The sequence below is a fragment of the Neoarius graeffei genome, chromosome 15, assembly GCF_027579695.1.
Source record: "Neoarius graeffei isolate fNeoGra1 chromosome 15, fNeoGra1.pri, whole genome shotgun sequence".
Taxonomy (NCBI): Eukaryota; Metazoa; Chordata; class Actinopteri; order Siluriformes; family Ariidae; genus Neoarius; species Neoarius graeffei.
Genome location: NC_083583.1, coordinates 77,576,850 through 77,589,341, shown reverse-complemented (window position 1 = coordinate 77,589,341; position 12,492 = coordinate 77,576,850). Strand labels below are relative to the sequence as shown.

General features: G+C 42.0%; 2 protein-coding genes across 2 annotated transcripts in view; one reads left to right on the top strand and one right to left on the bottom strand.

Moving 5' to 3' along the window:
- The window catches only part of cpsf6 (cleavage and polyadenylation specific factor 6), a 56,137-nt gene extending 54,176 nt beyond the window's left edge, over nt 1-1,961 (top strand). The window contains exon 9 of the mRNA XM_060941888.1: nt 1,475-1,961. The gene's annotated coding sequence lies outside the window, so the exon portion shown is untranslated. The remainder of the gene's footprint in view (nt 1-1,474) is intronic.
- Nucleotides 1,962-4,728: 2,767 nt separating this feature from the next.
- polr2l (RNA polymerase II, I and III subunit L) overlaps nt 4,729-12,492 on the bottom strand; it is a 12,494-nt gene continuing 4,730 nt past the window's right edge. The window contains exon 3 of the mRNA XM_060940638.1: nt 4,729-4,954. Within this exon, the coding sequence (XP_060796621.1) occupies nt 4,846-4,954 (109 nt within the window). The 3' untranslated portion in view covers nt 4,729-4,845. The remainder of the gene's footprint in view (nt 4,955-12,492) is intronic.

The following is a 12,492-nucleotide window of genomic DNA, read 5'->3' as shown; positions in this document are numbered from 1 at the left end:
AGGAAAATCGTCCTGCTGTTGATGGATTTCCAGTAATTAGGCCATTATTAAAAAATGTTCTGTTTCCGGTCCACCGGCCGGGTGAGTGCTGTTTGTGTGGTTGAATTTTTTTTTTTAACGCCGGTTTTTCGACATTGTTTTCGGGTTTGTAAATCTAAAATCGAACTTGACATTTGTGCATTCCCAGGGCTTTCCACTAAGGCTCATACTAGCCAGCCATGACAAATAAGTAGCCAGCCGGGGGGGGAGGGGAGTAAACACAAAATAAACTCCTGTGCACGCAGTTCCCAGGATTAAATGTATTTTCCACAGACCATTTATTTATTCACTTTACTCAAATACAAAGTAAAATGGCAGTAAATCTTTCTTTTCTTGCGTATTGCATCATGAGGCGTTCCTGGCTTGTAAATCTCTTATTTTCGGTGCATGACACATTCACGCAGCTGAGCATGCTATGAATTAACAACGACAACGGTCTGCAGTGGGGCGAAACAATTACACACTCAGCCAACATTTCTCCATTTGTGTATGAAAATACACTCCAACCACTCAGTTTGGCTTCATTTACAACCAACGGTGTCTTTTGATGCCAGCACGTAATTGAACGAGAGAAGACTGGTTTACCGGAGACTAAATAAGCGTCATCTCTGCTTCTGTTCCCTCCGACACACTACTGCCTCCGCCGAGTGAGCGCGCGCACTCTGAACTGAATCAGCTCTGCGCATGCGCCGTGCGGCACAAAAAAATGGCAGCCACCATGAAGGAAGCAGATCCGGAGTTTTCAAACATTTGCTTAAGTGTGAAATGGCAAAATGGTATTCTAGCGAACAACAAAATAGTAAAGATTCAGAAAAACAAATCATTCAGTGATGATTTTAATAGTGTAATTTCATCCGAACTCGGCCTAACGCTCGATTTAGAACTACAAAAAGTCCGTGTGTCGGACATTTTAAGTACCTTTGTAAAAGTTTTGCGAATGTTGCAGTCAGCATTTAAAATGCTAACTTAAAGTTTTTGTACAAGTTTCAGTTGATTAAACCGTCATTTTATTAAATGTGTCTGCTTTTGTAATAAAAAAGTACTGAAAGAAAAAGCAAACACAGCATTGCGATTTCTTACCCATCCATATATATAAAAAAATCCCTCCCTCCCGACTGAACATTTTTTTGCTCACCCGGTGGACAGGAAACGGATTTTTTTTTAAGGATGGCCTGAGGAAACGGGTCACACCTGGCCATGAAACTGCTCGTTAATATTGAGCCTGTGAAAATGGAGGACTACGTTAAAAATTAATCACGTCTTGACTGCTTCATTTTGAATCTGTTAGGGTGGTGTGCAGAGGCAACGCGACCAAAACAGTCACTGTCCGAATACTTATGGACCTGGTTGTGTTCAAGCTAGCGCTAAACTGCAGTTTTCTTCCAGCTTGACCTTGTGCTTTGTCTTAATCCACTTTAATCTCGACTCCTTCCAGAACGTGCTTCGCGCTCAGGCCAAGGAGACGACGGTGGATCGCCGTGTGGAGGAGGACATGCTGAACACCACGCTCTCCACTCTTAAAGGACTGGACAGGACATTTCAGTAAAGTTTCTAAAAGATGCCATGCTCTTTGTGTTACTTGGTTCTGTCTCGGAGTTTTGATTTCAAAAGCAGCTCATTTTTACGGTCTGTCTATCTGAGTGACCGTGCTGCGGTACAGCCTCAGTCTACTTACTTTTAACACGTTAAACAATGCCATCTTTTCTTTCCTCCTTCATTTTTGTAATAAAACACCAGTGTCTACGAATGAAATAGCCGTATTCCACTGCAGGTGTGCTGAATGGGCCGTGACAGCAGGTTTCCCACGTGTACGAGAACAACCGTTTTAGTCCTGATGTAAGGCATGATTCATGAACACGAGGAGTTTATCAACTTCTGCATTTTTTTTTTTTACAGACGATAAATAAACTTTGTATTATGCTGCTGTGACTAAGTTATTCATTACAAATGATTTTAAATAAATAACTTGGTGCAAAGCTGTGAAGATTGGCGTCAGCATTCAGGTTCACCCCCTCGGCCAGGCAGGCATAAGATCTTAAACACAGTCATGTACAGTGAGAAATCCGAGGAGGGGGGAACACGACACCCGATGTTTGGTGTGGTTTGGTTGGTGGACAGGACAAGGCTGAGTTTACAGTGCAGATTATATGATTGATTGATTGATTGATTGATTGATAATCTTTGGCTAATTTTGTAACAATTGTCTAACATTTTCTGTTCAAGTAGCGACAGAGAATTGTGACTGTGTATTGGGGGAAAAAAATACATTCTGATATTCTCCGAGCCAATCACATGCTCTCGGGCTGCAGTGCATTCTGAGAAATGTAGTGAAACCCCTTAACGCTTTCTTTTATATTGCGTGATCAAAGAGGAAAGACACTATTTCCTGTAACACTCTGCTCAACGGTTTTTTAATTTGTGCTAGTGGAAACTCTAACTCTCAGGATCTTTTTTTTTTTTCTCCTGACATCTTTCGGATACTATTTCTGCATCAGTTTTCAACCAATCACCAAATTTCATATGAAGAATACCTCTGGGCGCTGACCTGGATCACTGAACCAGAATGATCTACAAAAAATGGGATTTTTTTCCTCACTAAGTGTCCCCCCCCCCCCCCCCCCCCCCCATTCTGGATCTATAGGGTACAGTGACCAGACATCCCGGTTTGTAAGAGCTAGCACAAATCACTCTGATTTTAGTCACAGTCTTGATTTTATTTTTCTTGCAAATTTCTGCTTTCCCCCCATTCACAGATTTACAGTTATGTGCAAAATAATAGCAGTCTAACATCACTAACGTGTTTAATTACTGATTTTGGCAGAAAATATAATACAACATGGGGAAAAAATAGGTGTAGCCGAGTAATGGGCAGCCAACGGAATCAACAGTCACGACATACACTCTGCTAATTGGGTGTAATTGACTCATTTAATGAAAGGGGCGTGTTCAAATTAATAGCAGTGTGGAGTTCAATTAGTGAGGTCATTCATTCTGTGAAGAAACAGGTGTCAATTATGGCCCTTATTTAAAGAAGGAGGGTAGCAAATGTTGTACCTGCTGGTTTTAGCCCTTGCTCAGTGAGTAAAATGGGTCGTTCCAGACATTGTATTGAAGGAGAAAGAATTTTGATCAAGAAGTTGATTGGAGAGGGGAAAACATATAAAGAAGTGCAGAAAATACTGTAATTGGCTGCTCAGCTAAAATGCTTTAAAATGGCAAACAAAACCCGAAACACGTGGTAGGAAAAGAAATACTACCATCCGCGTAGATCACAGAATAACAAGAATGGCAAAGCAGCATCCAATGATCAGCTCCAGGGAAATCAAAGAAGATCTTCAGTTACTGTACCTGTGAGTACTGCAACACTCAGAAGAAGCCAAACTATTTGCAAGAAACCCTCGTAAAGTACCATTGCTGAAAAAAGACGTGTTGAAAAGGTTACAGTTTGCCAAAGAACACATTGACTGGCCTAAAGAGAAGTGGCGCAACATTCTATGGACAGATGAGATCAAGATTGTTCTTATTGGGTCTAAAGGCCACAGACAGTTTGTGAGACGACCCATAAACACTGAATTCAAGCCACAGTACACTGTGAAGACTGTAAAACATGGAGGTGCGAGCATAATGGTTTGGGGATGTTTCTCATACTTGGGAGTCGGGCCCATCTATCGCATACCAGGCACCATGGACCAGTTTGAATATATCAGAATACTTGAAGAGGTCATGTTGCCTTATGCTGAAGAAGAAATGCCCTTGAAATGGGTGTTTCAGCAGGACAACGACCCCAAACACACCAGCAAGCGGGCAACATCCTGGTTCCAGACCAACAAGATTGATTTTATGAAGTGGCCAGCCCAATCTCCAGACCTCAATCCGATTGAGAATTTGTGGAGAGACATAAAAAACGCTGTTTTTGATGCAAAACCCAAGAATGCAGAAGAACTGTGGAATGTAGTCCCGTCAGCTTGGGCTGGAATCTCTCTTCGCAGGTGTCGGATGTTAGTTGACTCCATGCCACACAGAAATAAAGGTTATACAACTCAATATTAGTTCAGTGATTAACAGAAAAGCTCAATCTGTAAACATTCGAGTTTGTAAATGAAAATGCAGACACTGCTATTTTTTTGAACAGCCTATTATTCTTTTTTCTTCATTTTCAGTTTAAAATTGATATTTTGTTCATGTTTTAATTTGGAATTGAATGTGCGGTGCTCCCTGTGCCTGTGTGTATATGGAAATAAATGCTATTATGATGACTGTGCTTTTTCTCAGTTGTTTTAAATACTGCTATTATTTTGCACATAAGTGTATGACATCTGAGAACGAGGCCATTTTGCCTCAAATATACAACTTTAAATCTTGGAATTAATTTTTTTTTAATCCTACGATCACCCTAAAACACTATTGTGGAAAAAGGCTCAATACCTTCAAAGATTAATTCACTATCTCAGACTTGCAGTGGGTCAAACATTATACACCAAACTCTGCTGTCTTTTAGTCCTTGGTATCATGCAAAACTCCAGACAACTCAGCAAGACATTAAAAAAAAAAAACCTGCGGCCGTCCAGAAGTCTGATTCCTCCGAAGGAACCCGAATCTATGAGCATCTGGACAAACAGCAGGATGGATTCTGGGAAAATTTTTCACGCATCAACTTCCAACACACTGATACTCAGGAAGACTCAAATGTCATCTTTATGACTTTATTTATAAAACATTACAAAGAGAAATACAGAGTCCTGTCTGTGTGATTAACAGATTTTACACACACAGGAAGCCATTTTGAATGTGAACAAGTCCTGAGTCTCATTTCTCCAGCGGTGCGTAGTTGAGCAGTTTCTCGATCAGATCGACGTGTGAGAGCAGCATCCTGCGACAGCAGTACCTCTTCAAGCCCAGAGCATCCAGAGCGTCTCTGAGTGACAGACAAACAGCCACAACAGGGTTTCAGACAGACAGACGACACCAGGACTCGGATGAAATTAATATTCCTGTATGATGATGAATTCAGAAATCTTTTCCCTCTCATGGTAAATGTGTGTTTATACAGATCGTTAGAGTCCACGATGCTTTCTTCCTCGTGGTATCCGGTTATTTAGCACACCTCTGCATTATGGTCACAATAATGGAAAAACCACTCCTCTTGATATAGGAAGGGGTTTATTATGATTGTTTAGGGACTGGAAGGCAGAATTTCTGCTGCTGCGCGTGTTAAGGATCAGTTGTTGATCCCTGAAACGTGGACTGAAAATCCAATTCTTTGGATACTTGTAGTTGAGCCGTAACAGACCTTGAATTGTCGGCACCGTCACTTCTGATCATGTCACAAATTCAACTGACTGTCGGTAATTACGCGTTGGCTGAATTAATTAACCGGGGGATGATAGCTCTCGCCCTGCTTGACGTGTTTTGCCGACTAAGAGCAGAATCTATTCCTAAAAACATAATTAAAACAGTCCAGCTGATATCACATTACTGTTTTCATATGTACTTGACTAAAAAAGCTGCAAAGTCTTTAACCGAAAAAAAGATTGATTTCAATGAGAATCATGTCTCCTTATTAAGCCTCGGTCACAACTGGCCGTACGTGCTCCTACGGCCGGTCTGCGTGCAAAAAACGCAAGAAACGCACAGAGGGCGCGCGTGTGACGTGCTGATTTTCGAGCCATAGACCGGCCGCAGAGGTTCTTTGTCATGTCAAACTCTACAGGCGCTTACGTTTTTTTCAGGTTGCAAGACAAACTTACGGCCAACGTGTGTCTTTCTCCACGAACAAAAAAAAAAAAAAAAAGATGCAACGATTTGGGAAACGCCAAAAATCGCACGGCCAAAAAAAAAAATCGTACGTCCGATTGTGACCTAGGCTTTAACCAACACTTGCGATATGTAAACAAACCAAAGAAACTTCCACTAAAGTATCCTAGAACGAACGGCAATTAAATAAAAATGCAATATAAACGTTCAGGAATGACAAAACCAAAATTAATACATGAATTGTTTATAACACGGCAATCATGACGCAAGACGGCGCTGAGACGCACGGGTCGTTCGATCAAGTCTCGAAGCTGTGGTGAGTTTACAGGGAAGTTCACTTTGTTGCAGTGTTTATAACTGATCTCAGCCTTTCTTTATTTGTTCAATGCTACCGACTGCTAAAACACGTTACTAAACACTAAATTATCAAATCAATAAACCACAAACACAGTGAACAGATTACAGACGATCCACACAAGTCGAGCAGATCAAGAACAGCTTGCACTTTATTTGAAAAACGATAATAAAGTCTATTGTGTTTTTGTGTCGTTCTTTAAACCCGTCGCTGAAATAATAATGGGACAGATGGCAAAAACGTTCACTTCTCTAATCCTATCGTTTCCTTTTAAAGTGCTGATGACATGTTTTTGACATCTTTGGCGATGTTTTATAACATAAAAAGTCATTCCCGATGATCCATATATTAATTCACGAAGGCACCTATTTTACAAGTTATGATAAAAAACGTGGCTATTTGGGCAAATTTGACGGGGCTGCAGCACCCAGGAGACGGAGGAGGAGGAGGAGCTATATGACGTCAGTGAAAGAACCTTCCTCCTCACTTACCAGTTTGTTGTTGATGCGACAGGTGTTCAGTTTGTCATTATTAGTATTATTATTATACATTATATATTTATAGTTATTATGCCTTCGCGTTGTGTTGCCGGCTTTTGCTCCAAAACCTACAAGGATGGGGTAAGTTTATTCAAGTTTCCCAGAGATCCCGAGCTGCATGCGAAGTGGGTGAAGCAAGTCAGGCGCACTTGTGACAAGTGGGAGCCCTCACCAACATCTGTCCTGTGCTCTGAACACTTCGATTTGGATTGTTTTGACACCCTTCCCAGCTTAAAGGAATCTCTTGGGTGTTCAGTTCAGCACAAACGTGTGTTACTACCATCAGCAGTGCCTACACAGTGTTGCCAGATTGGGAGGTTTCCCGCCCAGTTGAGCGGTTTCAAGTGCATTTTGGTGGGTTTTGGGCTGGAAAACGTCAGCAGTATGTGTTGCCAGATACTGCTGAAGTTTTCCAGCCCAAAATATGTTCAAAACCCACCAAAATGCACTTGAAACCGCCCAACTGGGCGGGATTCCTCCCAATCTGGCAACACTGCCAGTATTCCGGAGGGGGTCTACTAGTAGCTATGCTGGATCCAAAGACAGTCCTCCTGTCAGAACATATGTTGTGAAACGACATAAGATAAAGGTACGTAGAGCTATAGATTCTACATGATAATCATAAATGTAATCATAAAGTGGGCGTGATATCAGTCATGTATTTGCTTGTGAAAGCTTGCGGCTTTCATGTAACTGCCGCCTAGCAACGAGAGGCAAAGAGTAAAGAGGGTAGGCTATCATAGATTCTATTCGGAAGAGATCAACACAATTCTAGACTCCCAGAAGAGGAAGAGCTAGCACTAGAGAGTTCACCGGCGTTTTCATGCGCCATTTCCATTGAGTAGAACCAGAGTAGAACAGCCAGTGAACCGCAGCGTGTTCTCCCGCTGACGTCACAACATGGCCGCGAGCCACGGACCCGGTTTTCTTGCGCTGTGCAATTAAAAGTTGGATATTCGCGTAACAACAGCTTCTTTTCACGTAATTATAACAGAAATCTAATGTTTGCCATGTTGTATAGTTTATTTAAGAAATTGCATAGAGTCATGTTCATGTCATCAGCACTTTAACGGAACACTCTGTGAACGGAGATGGATGTGTGTACTAATGATATGCGCTGTAGTGTGGAGCTGTGCTGAGGGGGTTACAGGGTGGACTCGTCAGCAAAAAGCAGCCGACAGAACCTACACTTACAGTCCAAGAGTTTTTGTTTATGGGATCATTTCCAAAAGAAACAAGGCAGAGTCATCTATATCCCCCACCCTATAGACCAAGTTTCAAGATATCGTCACATTTTTCAAGTTCTGCTGCAGGAAACCAAGCCGACCTCTTTACACTGACCTCAGCAGCCCATGGCATAAACCCACCGGATTTTGGTTCAGGCGAGCTAAATTTCCCACATTTCTTAGTATCGAAAGGCCCATATACATTACTTTATCCACACATATGCCAACTTTCAAGACCATAACGCTGAGTTTTCAAGTTCCGCTCCGGAACAAAACCTACCCCAAGACTAACCTGACAGACTAAAAATGAAATTGTTTCCATGGAAACATGAAAAATTTAGATTTCTCAAATTTCTTAGTATGAAAAGGCACATCTACATCACCTCGTTAACATGTATACCAAGTTTCAAATCCGTATCATGAATAGTTTTGGATATGCGCTCCGGAAACAAACAATGCTCTTAGAAACCAAGTCAAAATTTATTTTTTATGTAAAAATTTGAAAAAAATTTTTTTTTCAAAAATCCAAAAAATAGTGAAACACCAGTTCACATGCTGCTTGATATCTATACAAAGTTTCATGAAGATATCTTCAGCAGTTTTAAAAAGATACGGCCCGGACGGACGGAACCCGTTTCTGTGTTTGGGAGGGGATAATGAAAACGTCTTCCAACTTCTTAACTCGTGTGCATTTTTAATGGCACCTGCTGTTTAATTGATTATCAGGTTGTTGGGTTTTTTGTTTCAGGTTTAATTATTTGACTTTCTTGCAGGTAGAAGTCACAGCAATTATCTAAAATGAATAGAATAGAATAGAATAGACGCTTTATTGTCCCCTAGAGGAAAATTGTTCTCAGTGAGTGAGCATGTTTTGTCTTGGCTTGTCTTGACCATAAAAACATGTAAAACAGAGACTTTGTGCACGACACTTAACACATAAACCAATGTTATCACAGGGATTTAGTGCACTTGATCTGTGACAAAAACGGCTGATCAAATTTTCCAGGAATCCCCATACAGTTAAAAAAAAATAATTACCTTTTCAGGTGTTTATTTAAAAAAGTAATTGCTTGAGGTATGTATGATTGCCTAGTTGTATTTTTTGAAAGGGCAGGGTAGCGGTACCGCCTCTGTGAAGGCAACAATTCGAAGGTAATAGATAGTGGATGCCTGGGGTCTGCTCAGGGCTGTGTTGAAAAAAAAAAAAAAAATCGATTTTCCGATTCTGAATCGATTTGCATATTATTTCCTGAAGATCGATTCATACGTCCAAAGATCGATTTTTTTAAATTACATTTTTCCCTGTCAGGGATGCAAACGGCGCGCCTTTTGGCGGATGCCGCCTTTTTCACAGCTGAATCGTGCAGATCCGATTTGTTTTTGTTTTTTTTTGGGGGGGGGGGGGGGGGGGGGGGGTTTAGAGTGTCAGAAGAAAACAGTAAAATCAGAAAGCTGTGCGCAAACGTGCGCAGCTTTCTGATTTACTGTTTTCTTCTCATACTTATACTTCCTATGTTTCATGGACTGTAACGGCATTTGCTTATTTAGTAACTTTAATACAGAATTTACTCTGATGAAATTATAATCAGACACTCCAACGCCCCCCCTAAAAAAAAAAAAAAAAAAAAAAATCAGATCTGCAGTCTTACAGCCATCATTAACTACCAATACTTGATTAATTTGCTGTTGAATGTCAATATAATACAAGTATTAATGTGTTGCTTAACTACACAGTCAAAAATGGTTCTAATAACACTAACCCAAATCGATACTGGATCGAATTGAATCGAGATCGGACCGAATTGTATAGAGTCGTGATAATCGATTCTGAAGCTTCAGAATCAGAATCGAATCGATTCTTGGAATTTGAATCGATACCCAGCCCGAGGTCTGCTGAAGTTTTTTCAGCCTTGTTGAGGGACCTAGATCTGTACGTGTGTTCTAAACTGTTGAGGCTGATGGCTAGCAGTTTCCTTGCAGTGGCCACTATTCTCCTCACTGTATGTTTTTGGGCTACTGTTGCATTTCCAAACCAGCAAATTAAACAGAATGTTAAAGGAACAGTCCACCGTACTTCCATAATGAAATATGCTCTTATCTGAATTGAGACGAGCTGCTCCGTACCTCTCCGAGCTTTGCGCGACCTCCCAGTCAGTCAGACGCAGTCAGACGCGCTGTCACTCCTGTTAGCAATGTAGCTAGGCTCAGTATGGCCAATGGTATTTTTTGGGGCTGTAGTTAGATGCGACCAAACTCTTCCGCGTTTTTCCTGTTTACGTAGGTTTATATGGCCAGTGATATGAAACAAGTTCAGTTACACAAATTGAAACGTAGCGATTTTCTATGCTATGGAAAGTGCGCACTATAATGACAGGCGTACTAACACCTTCTGCGCGCTTCGGCAGCACATGGATATCTGAGCTCCGTATCAATGCGCTGCTGAAGCGCGCAGAAGGTGTTAGTACGCCTGTCGTTATAGTGCGCACTTTCATAGCATAGAAAATCGCTACGTTTCAATTTGTGTAACTGAACTTGTTTCATATCACTGGCCATATAAACCTACGTAAACAGGGAAAAACGCGGAAGAGTTTGGTCGCATCTAACTACAGCCCCAAAAAATACCATTGGCCATACTGAGCCTAGCTACATTGCTAACAGGAGTGACAGCGTGTCTGACTGCGTCTGACTGACTGGGAGGTCGCGCAAAGCTCGGAGAGGTACGGAGCAGCTCGTCTCAATTCAGATAAGAGCATATTTCATTATGGAAGTACGGTGGACTGTTCCTTTAAACACTCAATAAAGGCAGTATAGAGCATTGTACATTCAACATCGAATACAATCAACTTCTTAAGAAAATAAAGCCTTTGTTGCCATTTTTTCTGAGTGTGTTCTGTCCACTGATCCCACTTCAGTTTAGGGGTGTTCACACGGCAACTTTTACTCCGGTGTAGCCCCGGCGCTGCCCCGCTAGAGCGTTCACACGGTACAAAGTTATAGCGGTGTCGCCCCTGAAAGCTGCTTAAACCGGTGCAAATCTAACCCTGCTCGGGAGGGGGTTTAAGAAATTGACTCCGGAGTAAATGCTAGTTTGCGGGGCAGCACCGATATAAAATGGGCCGTCTGAACGCTACAGGGGTCGACTCGCTACGCGTCAGGAGAGTTCATTACATACGGGCATTGCATAATTTGCATCCTGGCATGTTGCGCTTCCAAAATGGCGAATATCAACAACAACAGAACTGCGTGCCTTCCAGTGTCGCCAGATTGGGCGGTTTTAAGTGCATTTTGGCGGATTTGAACATATTTTGGCTGGGCTGGGGAAAAACGTCAGCAGTATCTGGCAACACTGGTGTCTTCATCCACGTTGTTTTCCCGGCACTTGGTGATGCCATGACAACCGGGAAAAGGAAGTACATTTTCACGCATGCGCATATTTCATTTCCGCATTATTACTATCGTATAGCACGGTCGCAAACACTGCCGTGTGAACGCAAGCGGGGCTGCACCGGTGCTAACACGCTTCTCTCTAGTAAGCAGGTTTGTGACGTGTGAACGCGCCACAAAATTTACACCGGTGTAAGATATATCGCAACAAAATACATCGGTGCAGCATCGACGCAAATACGCGCCGTGTGAACACCCCTATTGTTGTCCAAAACTACCCCCAGGTATTTATATTCCATAACAGACTGTATAGGTTGTCCTCTGATGGAGTGTACTGACTCTCCTAAAGTCATCTCTTTCGTCTTTGATGTATTTAACAAGAGATGAGGCTCATCACACAGATTTATAAATGTGCCTAGAACAGGGCCATGACCCAGCTCATCATCCTGGGGGAGGCTGACTAATGCCGTATCGTCAGCAAACTTAATTAAATGTAAATGCCTGCCAGGGTGGGAACTGGTACCGTTGTTCGTATAAAGAATAAACAACGAAGGGGATAAAGACACAGCCTTGGGGGAGCCAACATTGGAGATGATTTGGAAATGTAAATGGCGTAATAAAATAATTGAAATAGCTGCACATTAGGGCTGTAACAATATGTGTATCGAAATTGCGATACGCAGAGCCACGATCCATGTCGCGATACAAGAAGGCAGAATCGCGGTACACCCTTTCAAACTTCTCCTCAGCCCAAAAACAGAGGCGCTTCCGAACTTCAATTTATGAATACTTTACTTTTTATTTAAATTACATTTTAAACTTACTTAAATTACTTTTATTTTTTATATCTATTAGTAAGTCGTTTTTTCGCCGACCTGCGACAATCTTCTGCGAGTCACGCAACGTCCACACTCGCCACTGGCAGAGCATTCGTTTCTTTTAAGCGGTCGCCATTCTGGTTGCGACGCGGGGAGCGAATCTGTAAACAAGCAGCTCATTGGCTGGCTAGGTGTGCCACAAGCCAATCACAATCACTTGACCGGAAAGGCATGCAGTGTTGCCAGACTGGGCAGGTTTAGGTGCTTTTTGGCTGGTTTTGAACATATTTTGGGGTGGGTGGAAAACGTTAGCAATATCTGGCAACACTGAAGGCATGTCTGCTTGGGCGGAAGCCTTCTGCGGCAGTTACATTTTG